Genomic DNA, 27,337 nt, shown 5'->3' on the forward strand with positions numbered 1-27,337 from the left:
GCTCATGTTTACTAAGCAGCAGACCCCTGGGTGGGGTGTAATGATGCTGTAGGCTTTGTGTTTCATGTTCAAAGACAGGGAGGATTATGGGAACACGGGAAAGGAATGGAGTCCCTTACCCTCGAATCTCTCAGAAGCCTCTTACCTACCTGCTAAAGGAAGTTCCAGAGCAATTAACATTTGTGGGGTGCAAGATGGCTCAGCCTGTCAAGTGCTTGCTGCACAACACAGAGGGTGTGAGCTCGGATCCCCAGAACCCTCAGTAAAAGCTGGGTAGGCTGACAAGTGCCTACAGTCCCAGCTTAGCTGGGGAGAGAGCGGAGGGATACTTGGAGCTCCCTCCCCTGCCAGTCTAGCCGACTGGTAAGTTTTGGCCTCAGTGACAGGGCCTGCCTAAAAAAAAAAAAAAAGGTAAAAAGCAAGAGGAAGACTTCAGATGTAAACACACACACCTCCCTCCCCGTGGACATACATTCACACATACATTATATACACAAATTAAAAAATCAATTTATCATTAAATAAAGAGTATTTACTCTGAAGCTTCTTGACATACAGACAGCATTCCTTTTGTGTATAGATACTTTATGCTAAAACAACAATGAATTAGGTTTCAGGCCCGAGTGTGTATGACCTTGGGTTGGGCTGACTCCTCCCTAGAATTCTTTCTGGGAACCCTTAACTTTGTTTACAGTGAAGATGTCCTTACTTCCTGCATCCTGAGCTGTAGGCTTTTGTCTTAACAACTGTAATCCTGTCAAAGCCCCTGGGGAACTACCCTGTGGCGGCAGTTGCTTCCCCAGCCTCACTTTGAAGATAATACCTTCCAACCCCACCCAAATCCTACTTTCGGCTTTTGTGAAGGCATGACCTGAAGTGTGACGCTCAGAGAAGCCCACACACATGTCTCTCCTTTAACCCCCTGATTAAAATCTATATTAAAATACCTTTTAATAAATCTCTAACTCTGCTTCATACTGGCATATACTGAAATTATTTTCTACATCAAAGTCCAGGATTTGGTTTTACTTGAGTTGAGGTCCCTAAGATTAAAGGAAGTCCTCTTGATGCTGTGGGCAGGCCTGGTCCCTGCAGATACTCACTTGTTGGGTTCCTCTTCTCTGGAGCAAGCCCCCGGGGGGGGGGGGCTTCAGAAGCTGGGAGGAAGAAGAGGTAAAATCTGGAGGGTGTGGTAGCAAGCTGCCATGCTCACCCACCCTCCACATGGATGAGGTAATGCCCTGTGCTGCTCAAAGGCAAAGGTTCAGAAGGTTTGGAAAGGAGTTCTAATCACCAAAGAAAAATAAAATCACATCCAGTAAGACTGGAGTTAAGTCTATCTGTAGCCAGGGTCTTTCTAAATCACGCATTTGTATCTTTCTGTGACACATCCCTGTTAGATAGGCAGCTTGTCAACACATTAAGGCAGATCCTCATCACCTTGCCTCCTCCATCCATCCCCCACATCAGGAAAAGCTGAGCAGAGAGGCAGCTTTCTCTTCACCAGCATGTCTTTCTTGGGTGTCTTCAGGGGCCATCTACCATCCTTTTTGAAACAGGGTTTCTCACTGGGTCTGATGCTCAGATATGCTAGGCTGGACACTGAGCTCCCTTTTCTGCTTCTCCAGCAGTAGGATTAGAGGCACACAGCCCCATGCCTGGTTTTTAAAATGTATTTTCCAAGGATCAAACTCAGATCATCTTGTATACATGGCACATGATCTGCTGATGGAGCCACCTCCCCAGCCCTTTCCACTCTGTTTTGAATAGAAGAAGTAAAAAGGAGTCTGATGTTTAGTGACTGAAGTCTGTGGTAAATTCAGAGCTGTCGTGGATATTGCTTCTGCCCAAGAAAAATAAAAGCATGAGATGAGGATAGAGAAAAAATAAAAAATAAAACAAACAAAAACCCAAGAAGCAATGACTGATGGGACTGTGTTGTTTCTTGGGGTGCTGAGAATTTTTAAAGTCTTATTATTATTATTTTTTTTTTATTATGTGTACGTGTGTGAGTCTATGTGTAGATATGTGCACTGCAAGGCCAGAGGCATGTAATCCCTTGGAGCTGGAGTCACAAACATTCATTGTAAGCTGCCTGAAGTGAGCACTAGGAACCAAAACAGCAGTAATTACTTAACTAACTAGCCATCATCTCTCCAGCCCTGGCTGATAACATTACATCTGTTTTTCTGTCCATCCATCCATCCATCCATCCATCCACCCACCCACCTATCCATCCATCCTTCCTTCCATCCATCCATCCATCCATCCATCCATCCATCCATCCATCCATCCATCCATATATACATACATATGTTTTAGATAAGGTTTCACTGTGTGGTTCTGAAACTTACTGTATATACCTGGCTGGCCTTGCGCCCACAGGGATCCATCTGTCACTGTCTTCTTGAGTCCTGGAGTGAGCCATCATGTCTATGCTGGCTGGTATTTTAAAAAGGTTGTTGAACAGCATGCAGGATGAGATGTATTTAACTGTGTGCTTAGGGAAAAGATCCCACTAACTAAGCAAACTGACTCTTGCTATCTTGAAAGTAGAGGCTTGGTTACGCAGCTGGGAGGTGGAGCTGGAGAGCCCTAGGTCACTGACTTCCCACTGTTATGCTGCCTGTAATACCTGGCAGGTCGGCTCTCTCCTCACCCTAAAACCACAGTGCTCAGTTGCCTACTCACTGCACAGTCTACACAGGTGAATCTCTTATGTTCCTTGGAAGAGAACCAAGATCTTTACAAAGCAGGCTGGGCTTAGCACTTGCCTGGGAGTCAGGCAGATAAAAGATGACTCCTTGAACAGCCTCCAGGCCTCTTTGCCAGCCTTTGGCCCAAAAGTTGAACAGTAGGCCATCTCTGTAGAGAAACTAGGGCTTGGTGTGTGTGTTGGGGGGGGGGTGTGTCACACTTCATGTTCTAGCACCCATCACCTGATTTATATAGCCAGGTGATATTGGGTAAAACAAAACAAGTAAGAACAACAACAACAAATCTACAATCTGGAGAAGTCAGGGAAGGGCAGCAGTATATAGACCCTCTCTCTCTCTCTCTCTCTCTCTCTCTCTGCGTACGTGTGTGTGTTTGTAGATATACGTATGTGTCTGTACATGTACATGCACATGAGGACTATGAAAGAGGTGCATCCTTGTACATGTGTATCCATATGTGCATGTGGAGATACTGTGATGTAGAACCCATCCAGGTACAGCTGGCAAATCTTGGTAGGAATAAGGCCCAAGTCAGCTTCCTATTATGTGGGAATGTAGGCCTGCCTCCTAGAGCCAGAATGGTCATTGTGCCTGCTCTCTGTGCAGAAAGGTGTGCCAGGACCCTTGCCTTCCATACATTCCAGCGCCATCCAATGCTCCCAGCTTCTTTCCACTCCCACCCCACCCCCCTTCCTGAGTGGTGTGAAAGTCTAGCTGATGTTGGCGTCTCAGCACACTTTACAGAAAATGAGCATTAATTAATGCTGAGTGATAATAGGGTTTCTCTCACATCACACATGGCAATTGTCCTCTCTGTGAGCATCATGAGAATATAAATTCGCTGAGGATAAGGGTCAAACTCTATTTAGGAAGAGTTCTCTTTTAAAGCTGAGTGAAAGGTTTTACAATTTACTCTTAGGGATTGGAGTGGTGGCTCAGTGGTTAGGAGCAGCTTTTGCTCTTACAGAGGCCCTGGGATTGGTTCCTAGCATACACATCATGGCTTATGATCGTAACGCCAGTTCCATGGAATCCAACACTTTCATCTGGTCTCCTCTGGGTAACACACAAAAATGGTGCACATACACTCATGCAGGCAAACAATAATACATAAAATAGACATTTAAAAATCTTTAGGAAAAAAAAGAGTTACTGTTCATTTCAGAACAGTTTAGCCAGAGACAACGAGAATCAGATGAGGATGCAGTTGGGGGCAAGTGGCCAGGGCAGTAACACTAAGCCTACATGTTACAAGCTAAGCCAGCTCACCTCCCCAGTCCCTCTTTGGGGTTTTAGAGGTAGGTGGGAAGACAGGGGAAGATAATTGGTCCAGATAGTTCTCTGCTTCCCTTCTTGTTCTACCTGGAAGCAGCCCCTTCCTTGTTTCCTGCAGGTTGATTAACACCAGCCAGCAGCACAGCACAGAGGCTGTTTGTCCTATTATCACTGTCATCACTAGGCTTTAAGGGCTCTTCTAGTCCTGACAGGCCAAGGCCTTCAATTGGCCTGAAGAGCTGTGGGTCTCATTGGCCTCCTAACTAGGTCCAGGGGTGGTCCTCCTCTTCCACCAAGTAATTAGTTTAGAGAGTCAGGAGAGCTAGGCCCATTGGAAGGAAAGATGTTGGGATGGTTAATTCCATCAGCTTGGTTGGATTAAGCACTATCTAAAGTATTCATTGAGCATGCCTTTGGGTGTGTCTTTGAGGGACTTTAACAGAGCAGAAGAAACCTGCCCTGATTGTGGGTAGCTCTAGCCCCTGCACTGGGGTTCTGGACTGAACATGAGAAGTCCAAAATCTGAAATTTAAATCTTGGGGCAACATAACTGTGGTCCTGGGTATAAGTTTAGACAAAGGAGCAGGCAAGTTGAGACAAATGCCCTGCTACAGAAAGTAACCAGGCTTGAGCTTGAAACCCACCCAGATGGCTCTAGTTCCTTACCCAGATAGCCCCTAGCTTGTGACCAAAGTCACATAGCCCTGCTTAACAGGACATTCCAGGTGTTGCTCATGATCAGATGTCCTCCAGATGGCAGGGCCAGGACCCATCATGGTCTTGGCACCTAAAGTAGACCAATCATTTAAAAAATCAACCTCCTTTGCCTGTTTAAGTAATGCCAAGGCTTTGAAACTCCCCACTTTCAGTTTTGGCCTTTAAAAACCCTGTTCCCACCAGACCTTGGGGCGGAATTCCTCTCTTGTTTCAACTGTGGTCTTTTGACCCAGGCTCGAGCTTGTATCAAATAAACCCACATGTGTTTTGCAATGGACTTGACTCCTGATCGTCTTTGGGGGTCTTGTGATCTGGGCACAACAAACATAAATGAGAAAAGAAGCAAAGGAGCTGGGCACAGCATTCATCTCTCATTGCTTCCTGGTCTGTCTGGATGTGAACAAGCAACTCCAAGATGATGCTGCCACAGCTGAGCACCTTCACTCCCACGATGGACTGTGCCAGTTCAAATTATGACAAAAAAAATAATTCTTCCACTTAGTTCCTTCTTATGAAGATTAAAAAAAAAAGTTAGCTAATCAAACAGCATTATTGAGGACAATGGATCACTCAGGAACAACATATTATTACGCCTACCAGGACGCCATCATCGGCAATGTGACACAGGCTCCCTGAGCTCATTCCATTTTAAGTTCCTCCTTTAAAAAAGGAGACAAACTTTCCTTTAACCCAGGCTCTTCATAGTAAGGCTGGATAAGAGGATGCTATGGTATTTTCATACATTTTGTATTTTAAAGAGCACTCCAGCGCTGGCAAGATGGCTCAGTGGGTAGGGGAACTGCTGTTCTTACCTGAGGTTTGGTTCCCAGCACCCACATCTGGCAACTCACGACTACCTAACTCCAGCTCCACAAGAACCAATGGTTTCTGGCATGTGGGGCACATGCACTCATGTACACATACTCAACCGTTCCCATAGACACACACGATTAAAAAATAAATCTTGGGGGGAAAAAGTACAAAAGGGGCTAGAGCTGGAGCTATGGCACAGCAGGAAAGAGAGCTTGCTGCCAAGCCTGCCAGCCTGAGTTCAATCCCTGGAACCCAACAGGTTCAAGGAGAGGTCTTCCTCCTACAAGTTGGCCTCTGACCTCCACAAGAGAACCATGGTGTTGCACTCCTCCAAACACACAAAACAAATAAAAGAAAGTAAGTAATAGGTTGTGCAATGACTTAAATGTACTTTGCACTTCTGAAATACACATATCAAAACTGTTAATATGGGAAGGCTGGAAATAGTGATATACGCCTGTGATCCCAGTACTCCTGAGGCTTAGACAGGAGGCTCAGGAGTTCAAGGCAGGTTTGGGTTTTATACTGAGTTTGAGGCCGTGTCGGGAGTGGTGGTACACCTTTAGCCCCCGCACTTGGGGAGGCAGAGGCAGGAGGATTTCTGTGAGTTCAAGGCCAGCCTGCCTGGTCTACAGAGCGAGTTCCAGGACAGCCACGGATACACAGAGAAACCCTGTCTAGGAAAAAAGACTTTGAGGCCAGCCTAATCTACATAAAACCCTGCCTCTCAAACAAACAAACAAACAAACAAACAAACACAAAGGACATTATGATGGTACCATCTGTTTACATGTATTTTGCTACAATAGAGAAACACAGGGCATTCAGCTTGTGGTACGACTAAAATACTTCACAATGTAAGAGGAGTTCAGCAAAGTACATGGTGATTCTGTTCTTAGAGAAGTTATCACATGTATTTATTGGTGTCACTCTTGTGGCATGGTCCCTCCACATTCCCAGAGCTCCACCTTCTCCTTGAATTCCTGCTTGGTAAGTATGCATACTCTTTGACGTCATACAGATGAGGACTCCAAGGCTTTCCTGGCTCTTATTTCCTGTATTCTGTTCTCTGGGAGTCCCATGTTGCTATCAAAACTTACCTCGGGCTGGCTGGCAAAATGGTAAAGGTTCTTGCCGCCGAGCAGGACAACCTGAGTTTGATTTCTGGAACTCACGTGTTGGAAAGAGATCCTCTTGCAGGCTGTCCTCTGGCCTGCACCCATGAACCAGGGCACACCCATCTGTGTGTACATCTACACACACGTGAATATAATAAATAAATCTAAAACCCCCACCTTGGTCAGCCTTACATGAAACTAGAGTCACCTACAACTCACTCCTACCCTCGTAACATCTGAATTCACTTCAGAAATAGCTCTGAACCCCAATTCTTTCCTTCTCCATAACCCTGCAGTCCCACTCTTCATTTGTGTCCTCTCTGGACTTCTGGACCAGATGTCCCTCTCATCCACTCCATCCTCACAGGCCTCCTCCTGAACTTTCTTCCTGTAGTCAAATCTGATGTACCCTTCACTGACAGCCCTGAGGGGCTGCTGTCAGGGTCAAATCCAAACCTCACCCTTGCCATATAAGGTCTAGTTTTACCAAGCTTTTTATATAACCAACATCAATCTTGTCTTTTCCTATACCCTGCCATAAACCTGGATCTGTGTCAACATGCTTTGCTGTGACAATATACCTGAGAAGAAGCAACTTATGGGTAAGCTTGTTGGGGCTCATATTTTGAAGGTACAGTATAAAATAAATTTTTATTATTCTGTTTCAGTTGTTTTCTCAGAGGTTTACTTGCCTCCTTCTGCTAACCTAGTCCTGGAAGCTTCTAGTCTCTGTACCATCTAACTTAGGCCTCTAGAGTGTTTTCAGCCTCTGAGACTTACTGATGAATAAACTCACCCTTTGTTGTTCTTTCTGAGCTCTGGGCTGGCTGGTTCAACTCAGCTGTTCTGGCTCAAACACCTCTCCCAGCTAACTTATTCAAACTGGTTTTTCTCTTGGCTCCTGAATTGCTCTGCTTGGCCTCAAACTAACTCCAGCAATCTGTTCTTATCTCCTGGCTCCTACTCATTCTCTGGCTCATTCAGTCTTCACCGGAGTCTAGCTTGTTTTCTCTCTGCAACCTCTCTCTCTATTACTGTCCCTGTAAAACTGCCTCCTTTCTCTCCTTCTGTGTTGCCCCCTTTCTCCCCTCTTCTCATGAGAGTTGGACATATCCTATTCTGTCAAATCTTTCTCTGATTCATCACTGTTTCTGCCACTCAATTACACGTCACTTTCAAACTAGGGTGTGTCCTTCTACTAGCTAACTTTACCTTCATTGTTTGGGATTAAAGGTGTGTACCACTATGCCTGGATCTAGGCTTTTCTTTGCCTAAAATTTACTCTATACCAGGCTGACCTTGAACTCAGATCTTCTTGCATCTGTCTCCTGAATTAAAGATGTGTTTGTATTCCAGTTGGATCACAGACTTGGATGTGATCTCTTGCCAGAGCAGCCATGTTCTAAATTAACATTCCTCTACTGTGCAGCCCAGTACAGTACAGTGCTCTTTGCTGCTGAGGCAGGATGGTAATGCTGCAAACCCATCATCTGTGCAGATGAGAAAATGGAGGTGGGCATGCTCCAGCTTGGCTTCCTTTGAAAACAAACTTCTCTTTGCCTATTGTTTTCACTGACACTTGCTGACTTCCAGTGAGATCTAGGTTGAATGTTGCCTTTCCTACACAGGATGATTCCATTCTCTGGTCTCCAGGGTAGCATAAAGTACCAGATTCTTAGACTTCATCAAGGTACCAGGGCCTTTTCCTAAATTATAAAGCATCTCTCCAAAGGCTTGGTATACCTTAGCCATCTTTCTATCCCCAGCTGCCAATATTGCTCAGATCCCAAGATCCCAAGATCAGTGCTCAGAGCACTGGAGGCTAATTTTGAAGGAAAAAGTAAAGAACAAATTTCCTACATACATTTATTTGTTTGTTTGTTTATTTATTTATTTATCTCAGATTTTCTTTTGGAGACAAGGTCTCATGTAGCCCATGCTGGCCTCCAACTTCCTATGTCTTTTAGGGTAACCTTCAACATTTGATCCTCTGCTTCCATTTTCTGAATTCCTAGATTACAGTGTGCTTCTGTCACACATGGTTTATGTGGTGCTGGAGATCAAACCGAGAGCTTCCTTGGACTCTAGTAGGCAAGCACGCTCGCTACCAACTGAACTACATCTCCAGCACCTCACTTCCACACTGAAGGTAATCATTTTAGCAAGGCTGCCTGCTGTTGTCAAAGGACCCTGTCAGTACTTTGAGGTGACTATAATCCCTCTGGAAAAGAAGGTTTCATTTTGTACCCTAGATAAAGTAATTTAGTAATTACCATCCCAGTGACTTCAAAGACCTTCATGTCTCTCAAGGTGGCTGTCTTATAATTGGGGGAGAAACTCATCAACTATTATACTTAAAATATTAATGAATTCTGGTCTATTCTCAATACTTGTATACACGAACAATCATTTTTTAAAATCCCATGCCTTCCAACAGCCCTAATTGTTTCAGAAAGATAGAATTAATTTGTAAATGGTACTTTAAATGCTCTGAATATTTACACAATTATTAAGCAAAACTAAAAACACATCCATATTTCAGAGTCTGTGAACACTTTTGTTTATTTAAATAAGATTACTGTTTTTTTGAGACAGCATCCCATGTATCCCAGGCTGGGCTCATTACGTAATCCAGAATGACCCTGATCTGATCCTCTCACCCATACCTTCTGAGTGCCAGCATTTCTGGGGTGTGCCACTCTACCCAGTTTGTGAGGAATGAAAGCCAAGGCTTTCTCCATGATAAACAGGTACTCTACCCACATCCCAGCCCTGGGAACTTCTGTGAGCATATATACAGGAGTGTGTGTATGTGTGCGTGGTGTACACGCATGCACGCACGACAGAGAAGGTCAGGTGTCCTGCTCTATCACTTTCCATCTTATTCCCTTAAGACACGATCTGTTACTGAACCTGAAGCTACGTGGTATACAATAAACCCCAGCAAACCTTCAGTCTCTGTTTGCCTCAGTGTTGGGGTTGCAGGCATGTATGCCTACACTTGACTCTTTAATGTGGACTCTGGAGGAGGGGAGTTCCCAATCTCCTCGAATGCTTTTAAGTGTTTGGCTGATCAAGGCAGAGTCTGTGGCTGACAAGTCAGATCTAGAGTTAGATCTAGAGCAGCATGGCTGGGTCCTTCTACCAACAGAGGACAAGTCCAGGCATGAGTACCTAAGGAAAGGTAGCCTGGCCCATGGTCCCTTTGGGTAATCTACTATGGACAGGTAACTTCACCCTAGTCAGCTAGAATCCTTTCCTTGGGTCTTTTTTTTAACTGGGATGGAGAAGAAGGGTCCCTTCTTTTACTGGTTGAAGCTAAAATGTGAAAGGGTCATACTTCTACCAAAAAAAGAACCTGAGACTCAGAAACAATAGCGATTAAGGTGCACAGGCAAAAAGAGGTAGAGACAGAAGGATTCAGCATTTCTAAGTCTAGCTGCAGATCAGAGCCTTTCTTTGTCCATGTGTTCGTTTGGGTATGTGTGCGTGTGTATGGAGGCCAGAGGTCCACACTGGCTATCTTCCTTGATCAGTTTCCACCCCTACCCCCTTTTTTGAGACACTGTCTCCACTAAGCCTGGAGCTCATTAGTTCAGCTGCTCTGGCTGGCAAATGAGCTCTGGAGATTCACCTGTCTCTGCTCTGTACCCCCATCTAGCACTGCAGTTGCATACACATTTGCTACCACACCTGGCTTTTATGTGCGTAGCAAGTACTTTACCCACTGAGACGTCTCCCCAGCCTTTCTAATCTCTTGGTTAATATATATTGGGATGTCAAACGCTTACACATTTCAGTATCAATTGGTTTGAGTTTATGTTGTTTGCAAACCAAAGGAAGAAAAAAAAAAGAATCTTACCAACCAGGGTGTTGGCACAAGCCTGTAATCCCAGAACTTGAGAGTCTGGATGAGGCTGGAGGGCTCTGAGCTAGAGGCCAGCTGAGAGTATATAGTGATACCCCGTCACAAACAAAACAGAACAAAACTCAACATTTGCTGAAGCTGTTACCACTGGAGAGTTCTAAAATGAGGTAACGATTCATGGAGTTCTTTTATGCAAGGTCACAAGTCTATTGTGAATAATCCAGTAAATGCTCGGTACATGGCTTGTTGGGTAAGCCACGTTTTACAATGTGTACTCATTTTCGATGCACACATCAGTGGGGTCCAGAGAGCAGGGAAAATACCAGTGTGACCTCACTTAAACAAAGACGACCATATGCTGTTATACTGCCTCTGGGGAATACACTATTTAAAATTATGATTGTGTTCTAAACAGACCATCCTAGAGGGATAATTACTTTTCTATGACTGGATCAATACTTCTGTTCTCATCGTTTACTGCTTGAGTGACTGAATTTCAGACCAGAGAAGAAACCTAGGTCGGCAGCCTCGACCTCCTGTAATCTGGTTGGGAGGATCAGTGTGGGTGTTGTGAGCCTATGGTGGGGAGCAAGGCCAGCGAGCACAAACCCGTCATGCTAATTAATTTCTAAGTTTTCAGTGAGAAAAGTTATGCTTGCCCACGGGCTCTCCTCTTAGCAGATGTTTCCCTATGGGGTCGAGGTGTTCCTCGGATTAAATACCCTTTATAGAGGTCCACGAATGACGACTCTACCACACTCACAGCTGCTTGTGAGGATGGTGGAGGGAAAGCATCTCAGGACTAGAAGAACGGAAGCCTTTCTGGCTAGAGCAAAAGGCAATGTTCACCCAGTGGGGACAGATGTACAGTTCAGTGTCTAGCACCCACAAGCCACCTATGTGGGTATTGTGATCCTTTTAATTCCACTGTAGCTTGAGGCCTCCGGTACACTCAAAGATTGTCTTCTGCAAGAAATTATATGATTCAACATAAGTGTATGTTACATCCTCTCTTCATGTTTTTGTGTGTATAGGTGCATGTGCTTGTATGTGAACATGTAAGTCCGCGTGTTGGTGTCCTGCTCAGTCCTCCTCTCAGTCTTTTGAGAAAGGGTCTTTCAGTGAATCTGGAGCTAGGCTGGTAGTCAGCTCTAGTACTCCACCTGCCTCTGCTTCCCACAGCAGAAGAGCTCTAGGTCTACTCAGCCACATATACTTTTTACATGGGTGCTGGGATCCAAACTCAGTCCTTTATGGTCTCATAGCAAGTGCATTTTCCCACTGAGCCATTGCTCCAGCACATTTTTTTTTTCTTTTGAGACAGAGTTTTGTGTAGCTCTCTAGCTGTGCTCCAACTCATTATATAGCCAAGGATGATCTTAAACTCCTAGTCCTCCTGCCTGCCGCCAACCCCCAAATGGAGGGGTGACAGGCGTGTACCACCAAACCAGGTTTATGAGGTCTGGAACCCAGGGCCACATCTCTGGCCCCTACACTGAGTTCTTTCCCGGCAAGAATAATAAGGGATGCTAAGTGATATAAAGCATTTTGTTGGAGCGGCTGTAAGTCCTAACTGATCAAAATAAATGCTTGTCAAGGCCCTTAGAAGAACCATTTGTATGCGAGCAATGTGCTAACTGCGAACAAGACTTATGATTTAATTAAAGCTCATCACAGGCTGTCTTCGCTGAGCAATATTTTGTTGGATGTTAGCTGAGTTACAACTGAAAGGTGACAAAACACTCTTTGAAAGTTTCCTTTTATGCCAACATGTTATGATGTCCCCGGTCTTGGCCCATCAGCTCTCAGGCTTGTTAGACTGTGGTATGAGTCAGAGTCATGCTTGGCAGACAGTGCAGCCTCCAAGGTCAACCAAGGAAGGTTAAGCCTTGCTCTGGGGCTGGCAAGATGGAGCAGCAGGTGGAGGTACTGGTCTCCAAGCCTGATGATTTGAATTTAATCCCCACGACCCATACCATAGAATGGTGAACTCACTCCCACAAGTTTTAAAATCTCTCTCTCTCTCTCTCTCTCTCTCTCTCACACACACACACACACACACACCTTGATTTGCCACTGGTGGGGATGAGACTTTTCATGCATGGATCCTCTCCTCTTTCTACAATCTAGCTGGAGACAGATCAGAGAGTGGGTGTGTATGAAGCATGCCTAACCTTGCTCTAAGTAACACTTTTATTTCTAGCAGAAAGGACATGAAATCTCACAGGTGATGAAGTTTGCCATTATTGCATAAAGTTACACAGCATCTTTGGACCTTGGTTTCCTTGAAGTAAAATCAGGGAACCCATGCCTGCACAGCTTTGCACAGATAAATGCTATAATGTGCAGAATGTTTTGGCAGATGTTTTTGGTTTTGTTATATCTTTTGGAGACAAGGTTCCATGTAGCCCAGGATGCATTTAAGCTTGCTGTGTAGCTAAGGACTACACTGACCTCCTGATCCTCCTGCCTCCACCTCCTGAGTGCTGTGATTACAATGCTGTGCTCCCATATCCAGTTAATAAGATGCTGGGTATCAAATCCAGGGCTTTGTGCATATGAGGCAAGCACTGTGTCAGTTAAGCTTTGTCACCAGCTCTTTTGCTGCTATTGTGATTTTTGACATAGGGTCTCATGTGGCCCAAGCTGTCCTTGAACTTGTTATGTAGCCAAAGATGACCTTGAACTCATGATCCTCCTGTCTCTACTTCCCAAGCACTGGCAACACCACACCCAGTCTATGAGGTACTAGGAATCAAACTCAGAGCTTGGCGTATGCTACACTCTACTGACTGACCTACAACCCAGGCCTTTTGTTTTTGCTGCTGTTAAAACAGGGGCTCTTATAATTCAGGCTGGTCTTAAGCTTCCTATGAAGGCAACCTTTGACTTTCTGATCCTCCTGCTTCCACTACCTACAAAGCCTTAGGATTACATATGTAATCACCACAGTTTACAAAGTACTCGGGATTCAATCTTAGGACTAGATCTACCGGCTCATCCAGTTTCACAGACAGCATGGATTCCACCACACTGAGGACTCTTGCTTCTGTAGTTCAGTCTGGCCTTGGACAAACAAGAACAGTAAGAATTTGCCCAGGGCTTGGCAGTGACCCCCTTGCTCTGGCATCTCCTTGGAGAAGGACCTATTTCCCATATGCCCGGTGGGTAGAAGCACAGAATACCTCCCACTGCAGTGGACTCCAGTCAGCCCCTGGTTATCCATACAGGGCAGCCTGTCACCTGTCAGTCTGTGGTATCTAGAGACACACACACACCTGCCGCCTACCTCCCAGGATTTTCCTTGACTCTTTTCTCAGAGTGAGGGGAAAGCAGCCCATCTCAGGCTACCTCCACCTTCTGCACCACCATGTAGAAAGTCAGGGCCCTTGGGTCCCCCATCAGACTGCCTGCCTGAAGCGCTCACTGGAGCCAGGAAGTTGCCTGAGAAGCCAGTAAAATTTTAATGCACTCTGTAGTGCGGTCATGTCATACTCGGTTATGGCAAATAATCCCAGATGCCTGCAGAGGTAAAATGGAGCTGTAATGTGCTTGCCTCCTAACCCGAGCTGACAGCGGTGATGTACGACTACCATTAGCGGAAAATATCACTTCAACTAACCCATGATCCGGCTCCGCTCAGGGTCACATTATCCATGAGGAACAAATTACACTCCCAAAGTAAATACAAATTTTCTACACAAAATGGGTATGAGACACACACACACACACACACACACACACAGAGAGAGAGAGAGAGAGAGAGAGAGAGAGAGAGGGAAGGGTGAAGGAGGGAGGAGGGAGAGGAAGGGGTTGGGGATGGAAGGGGGATGGGGACTAGCCATTCCCTTCCTCCTTGGTGCTGAGTGACACAGATGATAAAAGATGGGCAATCATTGGCTGACAGGGTGCTATGCTGTAATCAGCTCAGCTGGCACACAGTCCAGCCGATAAACACTATATTCTCCCCTTAGTGGCAAATACATAATCTTTAATGTGAACATGGCTGCTTCAGATATTTACTGCCATTTGGGCTTCAGGGACAGGCCATCTCACATTTGGTGCCCAGAAAGGAAGGCCCGGTGGCCCTGAGGGACACAGAGATTGCTCAGAAGGGTCGGGACTGGTGCTTGGGATAGATGAGAGGGTTCTGGGTGAGGGAGTGGGGTCAAGTGATGAACAAGAGCCAAACTATCTTGTGTGGGAGTGCCAATTAGAGATGATAGTTATAGTACAATCCTGCATGCTGGTCATGGACAGGTACCAGTCTGGATGATCTCATGGGAGGAAGATGCTAAAAATGCCTCTGTCCCAGGTCAAGCTCTTCCCAGACAATGCTTGGACATGAAGGTGAGTCTTTCTTCCTTTCTGGGACTTGGATGATCAATAAAGCAACTCTTAGATATAATGCTAACATTTCCAGGGTACTTACTATGCATTAGCATTGGTAGACACTAGGGGTGAGTTACCTAGGAACTTAGTATTTAAATAAATATTAAATGTCAATACACACACATACACTTAAAGGAAAACCACGTTTCATACTCCACCATGGGTAAAGCTTATTCTGGTGGTTTGCACAGTCTGTGCCTATAATCAACTATTACAACCCATAGGGGAGTCTTTGCTATTCCCATGTTAGAGTCAACGGTATGTCTTCTATACGGCCAGTCCTTCTTGCCTTTGTGTAGTGGTTTAGGTTCATGTATTTGAACACTTGCTCTCTAGTTGGTGGCACTGTTTGGGAAGGTTGTGTAACCTTTAGGAGGTGGAGCCTTGCTGGAGGAAGTATGTCACTGGGGATGTCCTTTGAGGTTTTATAGTCTAGACCCACTTCCTGTTCCATTCTGTGTCTCTCTGTGTGTATCTCCCTCTGTATCTATGTCTCTGTCTCTGTTTCTGTTTCTGTGGATGAAGTGTGAGCTCTCTGCTTTCTGATTGTCAGGCTGGCCTCACATACCTGCTGCCATGGCTTCCCTATTATGATGGACTATGTCTCCTCTGGAACTATAAGCAAAAATAAACCCTTTCTTCCCTAACCTTCTTTTCTTAGAGTATTTTATCACAGTGGCAGAACAGAAACTACTATACCTTGGAGAACTGTTTCCCAAGCTGAAAAAATAAGAGGCACACACCAAAATGGCCGTGCCTCTGCTATCAGTGGACTTGTTGAATCTACTCAGTGTTTATTGTCATGGTGTAGTGTTTAGAAGCTAGCTGGAATCATGTGGATGGAAACGAAGGTAAATGAACAGGTGACATTCTGGAGTCTTGCATCCAAAAACCACATAGCACAGGTTACAATATGGTTCTTGTACACTTCTTGACTGTGATCATTTGGATGGGGAGCCTCATTCGGAGGTTTAGTCCTTAGATGGGGACCCAACTGGAATTGGCAGAAACTTTAGGAGGTTTGGTCTAGTTATAGAGAGTAGGTAAATAATGTGGGAGAGTGGCCTGATGTGTATAGCAGGACCCTGGTTTCTTCTTTCTCTCTCTGTTTTGTGACTACCATGAATTCAGTGTCTTAGCTTTACCACACGCTCCTTGTCATAATGTTCTGCTGACCCACAAACCCACAGCGATGGTATCAAGTGACCATGGATAGAAACCAGAAGCCAAATGATTTTCTCCCCTCAGGTTTTTATTATTACTATTATTATTTTATTTTTTGGTCACCAGAACAGAAAGCTAAGCTACAAGGGAAAAGGACTCACACTCTAGCTCTTGAACCATCCTTATATCCCATTTTCCTAACCTGTAAGATGAAGACATGAGCTTCAGAAGATAAAGTCTTCGAAGGGCTGCCATGCTGGTCTTCATATGATATACACTTCAGCAGACCATATATAAAATAATGTTTGTACAAGTATTCTAAATAATGTAGCACATTCTTCAACTAGAAGTTATGTTTCTTTCTCTTTTTGTTTTTATCTTTTAGTGTTTTGAAACGAAGTCTCACTATGTCACACTAGGTAACCTGGAACCCTCTATGTAGACCAGGCTGGCCTTGAGCTCACAGAGATCTGCTCTGCCTGCCTCCCAAGTATGGGAATTAAAAGTGTATGTCACCACACCTGGCTTGAGTAATTCGTCCTTCCTTCCTTCCTTCCTTCCTTCCTTCCTTCCTTCCTTCCTTCCTTCCTTCCTTCCTTCCTTCCTTCCTTCCTTCTTTCCTCCCTCCCTCCATCCCTCCCTCCTTTCCTTCCTTCCTTCCTTCCTTCCTTCCTTCCTTCCTTCCTTCCTTCCTTCCTTCCTTCCCCCCCTCTCTCTTTACTTCCTTCCTTTCTTCCTTTCTCTTTCTCTCACTCTTTCTTTTTTTGGTTTTTCAAGACAGTGTCTCTCTGTGTAGCCTTTGCTGTCCCAGACTCCCTTTGTAGACCAGGCTGGCCTCGAACTCACAGAGATCCGCCTTCCTCTGCTTTCTCAAGTGCTAGGGTTACAGGCATGTGCCACTGCACCTGGCTGAGAAGTTATTTCTTTATGTCACTACTTAGACAGTAATATTAATTAATTAAGGTAATTATTAGGTCTTCTTGACCCTAATCTCAATTTGTCATTAGTAGCATCTACATGTTGACAGCAAGAACTCAGAACCTTGAAAAGTCATTAGAAATCCCCCAAACAAAACAAAATCTACATTGGTTTTCGTGAACACTGCAACTATTCATTCCAGGGACTCCCAGTCAATCTGTTTCATATGCTCCAGTCCCCCGCCAGAGCATAATTCATCCATGTTTTGGGATAACAATGGAGAAAGTTGCTTCTGGCCTCAGGAAACTGAAGATGTTACACAGTTCTATAGTTAGCAGCCACCAGTCTGATTAGGAAAAGTTCTACAATGTACACAAGGGGAACCTTTTCAGATGTAGCATTAATAATAAGAAAAAGTAGATTCATCCACTGAATTTTGAGGTGTGTATGTATGCATATGTGCTCCTGTGTGCACATACATGTAGCAGCCAGAGGACAATCCCTTAGTTGCTCTTGTTTTTTGAGATAGGGTCTCTTACTGGCTTTGGGGTTCACTAAGAAGTCTAGGCTGACTGGCTAGCAAGCCCCAGGGATCCTCCTATGTCTGCCTCTCCAGCATGTGCCACCTTGCCCAGCATTTTAACATGGATACAGGGAAAGAAATCCAGTTTCATGCTTGCAAGGCAAGCACTTTACCAATTGAGCCACCTCTGCAAAAATAACTTTTGAGACTTCTCTACAGAAGAGAGTTGAGATAATTACTAATGTATCCTAATACATACATCTTATTGTATTTACCACACTGGAACAACAGTTATGAGGAAAAATTAGCTGTGACCACCTTGCTATGCAGGACTCGCAGGGGGACTAACTGAGGCAGCCACACAACATATGAAATTATACATTCTTGTAATGAAAGTGACATTTGCACACCTCTGCTGAGCACAGAGCACTGTCCAACTCTGATATGAAATGAGGAAGATGCTTTGAACAACTACAGAGAAGTACAGATTGCTGAGATAGGATCTGCCATTAAAGGTGTCACTAACCCAGATGTGTTTGATACCAGGTGTCTCAGGGGCTATGGTCAATCTCATAAGGCCCATAGTCACTGACTCCAGCACACTGGTCCATGGCTCTGCAACCATCCTTTCACGGAAGCCATGAAACCCGGGCATACCTCACTTAAGAGAGTGGGGATATAGATCATGTGCTCCCCTTCAGATGTTTCCAGAACTTTTTTTTTTTCCTTCCTTCTCTTTTTTTTTTTTTTTTTTTTTTTTTTTTTTTTTTTTTTTTTGAGATAGGGTTTCTCTGTGTAGCCTTGGCTGTACTCACTTGGTAGACCAGGCTGGCCTTGAACTTACAGAGACCAGCCTGCCTCTGCCTCCCTGAGTGCTGGGATTATAGGTATGCTCCACCTTACCTAGCTTAGAACTCCTTTCATAGGTCAAATTAGACTTGTTACCAATGACATGAGCACATGAAACATGTTTTGTGAGATCTTTACTCGGCTGCTCTGCTTTCCCAAATCCATACTGAACACAGAAGAATGGAGAAGGAACTAATTTCTCTGACTATAGGAAGGGTCCAGCTGAGTCCAGACTCCACAATGTAGATGATGCTGGAGAGATGGCTCAGTGGTTAAGAGCACTGTCTGCTCTTCCAGAGGTCCTGAGTTCAATTCCCAGCAACCACATGGTGGCTCACAACCATCTACAATGCCTTCTTCTGGCATGCAGGTGTACATGAAGATAGAACACTCATATACATAAAATCAATAAATCTTTCAAAAAATTAAATTACAAAAAAAGAACATGTGGATATATATGAGCAGCTGAAGGAAGCAGCAGACAGGTCATGAGTCCATTGGTACGTTCACTTCAGTTACTTAAATGAATCAACACACACATGCCCATGTTTGTCCACCATGCCTTTTTTCACTCATGTATTCAAAAGAGATTAAAAGAAACAGCTCTTGTGGAGTAATTTACAATCCTGAGTCTGGAGACATAACTCAGCAGGAAGAGTGATTGCCTAGCATGCACAAAGGCCTGGGAACTATCCCCAGCAAGGCATAAACCAATCATATTGGCAAATGCCTGTAATCCCAGCACTTGAGAGATAGAGTTAGAAGGATCAGGAGTTCAAAGTCATCCCTGGTTCCATAAGAACCTCCCCCCAACCTAAACAGCACACACACACACACACACACTATATATATATATATATATATATACACACACATATATATATAAATTTTTTTTGGGGGGTCTGTCATGCTGCTGAGATAGACAACTATATATAAAAGCCAGGACATCCAATGCAAGGCCACCTAATCTACACCCACTACAGATAGCCATTCCAAGGCCCAGTACCATAGTGTGATTTGTCTACAGCCTGGAAACTAGCTGGCTAAAAGACACTAGTCTTCAAGGGTCCCTCTTTATGATCTACCACCGTGAAAAACAAAATGTTTCCACAGAAATCCTATTCTCCTTACTCTTCTTTACATTCACCCCCCAAAAAACAAAAGTTTAGCTGAAGATATCTGATAAATTTCCAACAACTCTTACTTACATCCAATAAATTATACAGGCGCCATCGAGATGGCTCAGTGGGTAAAACACTCGCAAGCTGGAAGACCCATCCCCTGAACCCCTTGGCAGAAAGAGATAACTAACTCCCACAGGCTGTACTCTGTTCTGAATATGTTTGCTACAATACACACGCATCTACCACACACATACACACACAAAAAAAGTATTTAAAAAATTTAAATCTCTGTATTATATCCCATGTTTTTCAGGGATATGCAATGATATACACTGGAAGGGTTGCAGTACAGAGACATTCAGTTTTACTTTGGCCTGAAAATGTGATGATAGGAAGAAGGGAGGAAAAAAAAAACCATAATAAGGTTGAGGATTTAAAATAATTTTCAGTAGAGATCTAGTCTGAAGATGGCATAAATAGGAATGTTGGGTGGATACGGGGTAATTAAGCCGATTGGAAACACGATAACACTGGAAGAAAAATAAAATGTCATCTTAACCCAGACATAATATTGGAGGGGTAAGGAGAGGTTGATAGGCATTTTGGAAATTGAGACTCCAAATTGAAAAAGCTCTTGAAACTCAGCCAACAATTATAGAAATTGCCCCCCAAATGCTAGAAAATTTACAAATGGCTCAGAAATGTTTTTTATGAGAAAATCAAACTGCAGAAGAAGCACAGAGGCCTGGGGGGAGAGACTGCATATTTGTTGGGGCCCAGAAAGCAGATACCGGGATGGCTGGGGAATACCCAGGTCTGAGTGCCAGGCCGATGAACAGGGCTTCTACATGCTTTCCCCACAAGAAAGGAAAATACCCAGTGCTTCATTTCTGCCCAGTGCTGAGCAGAGCAGCAGAGTCACAAACATAGAACCACATTTCCCACTCTTTGTGGGGGATGGAGGGTGGGGAGGTGAGGGGGTGGGGAGTGGTTATTTGCTTTGCTTCAGTGAAAGCTGGACAGTGAAGATTCTGTTCCTGGCTGAAGAACTGGCTGAAAAACAAAATACTATAGCTCAGTTGTCTCTCTATCAGGGCGAGTGTGTGTGTGTGTGTATACACATGCATGCATGCATGCTTGTTCAAGCTCACAGATGTGTTTCTATGGCAACACAAAGGCCAGAAGAGGATGTTGGGTACATTTCTATCACTCTAGGCCTATTCCCCTGAAACAGGGTCTCTCACTGGATCTGGAGCTAGGCAGGCAGCCAGCAAGCCCCAGTGATCCTCCTGTCTACATCTCCCTGTAGCGATGGAGTCATAAGCACATGGCCACATCTGTATTTCTGTGTGGGTGCTGGGGTTTGAACTCAAATCCTTGTGTTCATGAGGTGAGTGCTCCTCTCCAGAGTCATCTCTGCACACACAGCTGACTGCCAAACCAAGGGTGAAGGTTCCATAAGCAACAGGGAGGGCTTTCTCTCAGCTTCTGGAATGTGGCTGAGGGTGTATAGACTTTAACAGGGTAACACATGGCCTGGCAATCAAGCGGCAGTACTCTTCCATTATAAGCACAAAGCCACAGGCCTCTTCAGTTTGACTTTTCAGCTGTTTCAAAGTCCTTCCTAAGCCAAGGGAAGCCTGTGTGTGGTCTATGCTGTACTAGGAAAATAAGCCCCAGTTGGGTTTCTTTGCTTAAAAGTTACCCCATTTCCACATATGTGAGAGCATCATGACCAAGAACAACAATTAAACAAAACTTTTTTTGTTTTTTGGAGACAAGGTCTCAAGTAGCCCAGAATGGCCTCCAACTAACTATGTTGTTGAGGATGACCTTGAATGTCTGTCTGCTCCTCTTGTTCTCACCTTCCAAGAGCTGGGATTACAGGCAGGTACCACTTCGCTGGATTTATACAGTGCTAAGGATGAAACCTAGGGTTTCCCTGCATGCTAAGTAAGAGCACTACCCACTAAGCTTTATTTCCAGTTCCAGTTTTCTTGGTAAAATATTACTTTGGGAGTAGGACGGACATGGGAGTAGGGGAGGTATCAGAGATCTTATTTGTTATATTATTAATTAAAGATTATTAAAACTTTAAAATTAATAAATGTAGCAATAAAAACAATGGCAACAACAAAAAAATGTAATCAGTATAGATTGGTAAGAGCCTGAGCGTGGTGGTACACACCTTAATGCCCACCATGGGAAGCAGAAGCAAGCAGACAGGCAGATCTTGATGAGTTGTTGGCCAGTCTGGTCAACATAGCTCTATGAGTTCAAGGCCAACCTTATCAACATAGCTCTAAGCCAGCCAGAGCTACACTGGAAGGCCTTGTCTCAAATGAACAACAACAACAATACACTGTAAAAAATTCTCAAAGAACAAATAAAATTTGAGAAAAAATAATTACTTCAGAAGTTTTTTTAAATATTATCTCTGGTTAAAATAAAAATACTGCCTCTGGCCCCATTAAACCTGAATAAGAACTTTCCTCTATAAATAAAAAAGGTTTGATACCAGAGAACAGCTGCCAATGGGGCAAAACTGGTATCATCTATTACTTAATAGTTGTCTGCTCATTTTATGATGGCCTTACATTACTCTGGTGTGAATGAGTAATATGTTTGGATAAGGGGAGTTAAAAATATGTGGTTTGGGGGACCTTTTAGAATTTATTGCTTCCATCCAGTCTGTTCTAGGAAGTGTCCTTAGGATGAGAGCTCAGTCCTGGGTTCCCTTGGAGCCCTCTGGGTCTTTTGCAGGACTCAAGCTACCTGAGCCAGAGCACAGCTTTCCTCTTTCCCAAGGTGAGTCTTGATCCAAGTAAACAAAGTGTAGCTAACATGTACTGAGAGCAGTCCTTCAATCCACTCAAGAACACGGTGGGGCTGTGTCACCCCAGCTCCTACACTGCAACACCAAGGATCATCCTCAGGCCGAATAAGAGAGAGTTACAAGATTAGAGATTCCTTCTGACCAGCCATCTCATGGCTCACACAGCAAAAAAGAAGTGGGCAGGTGGAGAGATCGTGAATTTAAATCTTGACATTAACAGTGACTAAATGAGGAGTATCGCTTCACACGGTGAGAGTGCTGCGGGTGTTAGAGAAAAGGGGAAACCAAAGAAAATGCAGACAAAGTGCGCAGAAATATGACTGTTGCCGCATTGTTCTCCTTATAGCAATTCTTTTCCAGTGTGGGATTGGTGTAATTGCTTAATTTGGGTGATAAGGGGGCCAAGTGCTGCCTCTTCCTTGTTCCTAATGACAAATGAAGCGACATCCCACATCCAAGACGCTGGGTTCACCGCCCACTTAATTCCCCACCTGATTTCTCCCTTCCCAGGAGTCTTCCAGGTTCTCTGCTGCTAACATGAAATACGTTCCTGTGGCTGAGGATGCTCCGAGTGGGGGTCTCATCAGATCCTTTCCAAATTTAAGTCTGTCTCCTGCATTTCAGAAAGGCTCTGCTTTCCCAGCCCTTTCACAGATACTCTTACATTAATTAGTAAGGGTATCATTTTATAAATTATAGCTTCATATCAGAAGAAAGCAGAGTTTATCTTAATTCAGTCAGCCGTGTGAAATACCATACCCTAATTTTAGACTGCTGGTTCTACGGATCCCCATGGAGTAAGAATGACAGGAGAGAATTCCCAGCAGGTCCCTCCTGCAAGTCTCACTTCTGGCTACAAGAGCATCCCCAGTGGGACTTGCTGAAGGGATCCCATGATGCTGAGTGGCATCTACTCTACAATTAGCAATTCATATTTGTATTCGAATCCTTCAAGCGGTGCCAGCAAGCACCCTAGTGGGCTCAAGAGCTCTGGGGAGAGGCCCTGCCACAGAGCAGGCTGACAGGGACCCTGCAAAGCTGGGAGGATGGTGTTCAGGTTGGCGATAAACACTATCCTGTCTCAGCTGGAAAAAGAGAAGGCTGGCAGACTTAACTACACAAGGGCCAGGCAGGCACTGGTGCAATTAGAGGCTCGTGGGTTCCTGCCGGGAATCCCTGGAGAAACACCCATGTCATGGCAGGAATAGCACACAGGGTGCAGCTCCTAGTAACAAAGGCCTTCGTGATTTTCAAGGTGCAAACCAATTACAATCCAGTGCCAAGGCAGGGGGTACACCAGGCATAAAAAGGATGTGTCTAGTGCCTCTTGCCCTCCCACTGACTTCTCACTCTTGGACCTGTCTGTGTTTATTCTCCTCCCAGCCTGATACTCACCTTCCACCACCATTCATTCTCTGTAGCTCTTTGCTGCTGCTTCCAACCACCTTGGCCAGCCCCCTCCAATGCTTCTAATACCCACAACCATTACATTCTAGAACTACCAGAGTCTGATGATCTTCTAGAAGAGTGGTTGTTGTCTGCTGAGACTCTGAGATAAGGGACCAGGAATAGAGATCAGGTCTGGCGTAGTTCATTGGGGGATTCTGAGGTATAATTGATTGAGATACTTAGAAGGAATGACAATCAGGAATTTTTACTACCTTCTCCTATTACTGCAGACAGATGTGTCAATATGGAATCCTATCTATCTATCTATCTATCTATCTATCTATCTATCTATCTATCCATCCATCTATCTATCTATCTACATCTATCTATCTATCTATCTATCTATCTGAAATGGCACCTTCCTGTGTAGCACATGCTGGCCTAGAACTTGCAATTCTGTTGCTTCTGCCTCTAAAATGCTGGCATGACGGGTATACACCATCAGGCTTTTGAAATAAAGATGCTTGGGCTAGGGGGAGAGTTTTCTTGGAAGTGGTAGTTGTCCAAACACAAGCTCAATGTTCAGAACTGACAGGCTTCTTTATAATCCTAGTGCCAGGGAGGCAGGGTCAGGTGAGCCCCTGCAGTTTGCTACTTAGCAAAACTCCAGGCCACCAAAAGAATATCTCAAAAATCATGTAGATAGCACTTGGTAATGATACCCAAGTTTGTTCTCTGGCCTCTGCATATACCTGCCCATGCAGAAAGATGCACACACACAAGTGTGGACAGCAAAACCTTGAATGAAACTCACCCTCTTGGAGAAGAAAGGTCAACTGCTGCTTGCCTGTAGAGATCTCAAAATGGTCAAAAAGTTTCAGCATCTTCCCGAATGCCAGAGACATCCCACAAAATTATGGTGACTTTTGCCATATGCCCATGTGACCTTGGGGCTAGTTTGGGTACTGAGTGGACTCTTTATGCTGTCACCCACTCTGACACATGTTGGCTGTCCAAGACACACAAGGTCCTACTTCCAAGGAGCTAAGATTCTCTCCTGGGAGTTGAAGGCAGAAAGCTCTGACTTGTCAGTTAAACAAAAGAACAGCCCTCAACCCCCTACCCAGTGTGTACTTCCACTGTCATCCAACAGCCCATTACCATGTCACAGCACGGCGCACCCTTCCATAGGTCACTTTGTTTAAAATGACATGGATAATGCACATGTCAGCAAGCTGACAGTCCTGGCCGTCCTTCAGAGATAAAAACCTCCAGGCGAGAGCCTGTTCTTATCTGGGGGACACGGGCTGGTCTATCATCCAAGTCAGGCGGAGCGTGATTTCTCCAGAGAGCACTTTTTTCATTTCCTGATTTTAAGGAAATCAAATAAGCACCATTTGTCTTCATCTGAATATGCTTGACCTGCTCAGATGATGGTGTCTCGGGTTTTATAACCGGCTACATATGCTGAATTCAAATTAATGACAGTGGCGAACAGGAGCCTTCAGATCTCTCCTGGAGGATGCTGTGGAGGCGGAGGGAGGAAGTCCAAGATGGATGGGGAAGGATTCTGGGGAGGATCAGCCAGCCCATGGGAGGTGAAAATCAAGGAACAGGACACAGGGGAAGGGAGGGCTGACCAGTTGCTTTGGTCACATGCAGTACACAAACTCTGAGATTCAGGTATGTTTTCAAGTTACACAAGGCGTCAGTGAAAATGGAAAGACAGGTGGTTGGTAGATGTCAGCAGCTAGGAAGGAAAAAGTATACCCACAAACCTCTTGCTTTAGTCAACAGAAAACCTACTTTACTTGTTCCGGTTTCGATCTTCTGGAGGCTCAGAGCCTGGATTCCTTCTTCATCCATGTTGAGATGTGTACATTGAGGCTGGACCTCAGCCCCCAGGTAGAGCATATACCTGCTGAGGAGATGCCCCCTCCCTAACACCCACCCACAGAAGACAGCAGAGTTCCCCTGACCACCCTGTCCATCCTGCCCTGTCGGCACAGCACTGACATTTCTATTAGAAAGCTATAGAAAAGCAAGAGGAAACCCAGAGGTCAGTCAAAGGGAGGTAGAAATGACATTATAAATGCACAGGAGGAAGTGGAATGTTTTCATCATGAACCGAAAGGAAAAGAAAAATCAATTCCTCTTTAAAAATATTTTGGGGTCTACGAGTCATCATCCATGAAGTGAAAACTTGGTGTGACAAAAATAAGACGTGAAGGGGCATGATTCAAAGAGGTGGATGTCACAGGTTGGCAGAGTATATCTTAGCATTGAAATGTCACAGTGTGGACAATGAGACATCCCTCAGCAGGGAGCAGGTGCCAGGAGGAGTGCCACAGTGCACACAGAACCTCTAGTATTGTGTTTGCAATGGAGGGGGTGGTGTCTTACCTTCTCTTCCTGGTCGCTGTCACTGTCGCACTAAAAATGAAGACAAGAAAATAAAGGTCAGTGTGGTGATTATGCAATTTGCTTCAGAAACTCCGCCTTCCCGGCGGGCAGGGTAAATGCAGGAAAGGAGATGTCTCTGGGCTAGAGAGCGTTCTACAGCTCCAGTGATAAACAAGAACAAATTGCTGGATAACAAAGCATTTGTTCTGTCAGTTCCCTCCCATCAGTCCCCTTGGCTCAGGAAGAGACTCCACCATTACAGAAAACTCTGAAGGACAAGAGGACACTCAGCTGGGGGCTAACCCTGCCACAGAGTGAAGGGGACTCAAGATCCTTCCGTCTGAGGGTTCTGGAACAAAATGACTTCTGCAGAAGAATATGTTCTGCCTTCAGCTTTGGGGAATGGCTGTCTTTCTCCTGAATCTTTTCTCAAGCAAAAAAACAAAACAAAAAAAAAAACAAGCTTTGTTCATTTCAATCTCTCAGGACTTTGGGGAGGCAAGGCTCAAGACTTGTGACATTGTAACAGTTAATACTGACTGCCGTTTAACAGGATTTGGGGGGGAGGGGTTGAGACACGGTTTCTCTGTGTAGCCTTGTCTGTCCTGGATGCTCTTTGTAGACCAGGCTGGCCTTGAACTCACAGCAATCCACCTGCATCTGCCTCCCTGAGTGCTGAGATTACAGCTTTGACAGGATCTTGAGTCACCTTTGTGGCATGTCAGCAAGGAAGTTCCTAGCCTGGATTAACTGGGGAGGGAAGAACCTCTCTAACTGTGGTAGCACACCATCCCATGGACTAAGGCCCGGTATGAAATGAAATGGAGAGAGTGAGCTGAGCACTCAAATCTCTCTGCTGCTTCCTGATTGTGTACGCAATGTGACTGTGACGGTTTAGACAAGAACAGACCCCTCAGGCTTACATAGGTGGATGCTTCATCACCAGGGAGTGGCACTATTTAAAAGGATTAGAAATATTAGGGGGTATGGCAGTGTTGGAGGAAGTATGTCAATGGAGGTAGGTTTTGAGGTTTCAAAAGCTCATGCTAAGCCCAGTCTCTCTCTCCCTCCCACCCTTTTTTTCTCTCTGCCTGTGGATCAGGATATAGAATTCTCAGTTACTTCTTCAACACCATTTCTGCCTAAGTAAGTGCTGTCATACTCCCACCATGATATTAGTGAACTAACCTCTGAAACGGCATTAATCCGCAATTAATGCTTTCTTTTATAG

The 27,337-nt window shown here is 44.7% G+C and overlaps 1 protein-coding gene across 1 annotated transcript in view; it reads right to left on the bottom strand.

Moving 5' to 3' along the window:
• The window catches only part of Auts2 (activator of transcription and developmental regulator AUTS2), a 1,016,386-nt gene that overhangs the window by 269,928 nt on the left and 719,121 nt on the right, over positions 1 to 27,337 (bottom strand). The window contains exon 5 of the mRNA XM_055606033.1: positions 26,107 to 26,136. Within this exon, the coding sequence (XP_055462008.1) occupies positions 26,107 to 26,136 (30 nt within the window). The remainder of the gene's footprint in view (positions 1 to 26,106; positions 26,137 to 27,337) is intronic.

The sequence above is a fragment of the Psammomys obesus genome, unplaced genomic scaffold (assembly GCF_907164565.1).
Source record: "Psammomys obesus unplaced genomic scaffold, mPsaObe1.curated_primary_1811, whole genome shotgun sequence".
In the NCBI taxonomy this organism is placed as follows: Eukaryota; Metazoa; Chordata; class Mammalia; order Rodentia; family Muridae; genus Psammomys; species Psammomys obesus.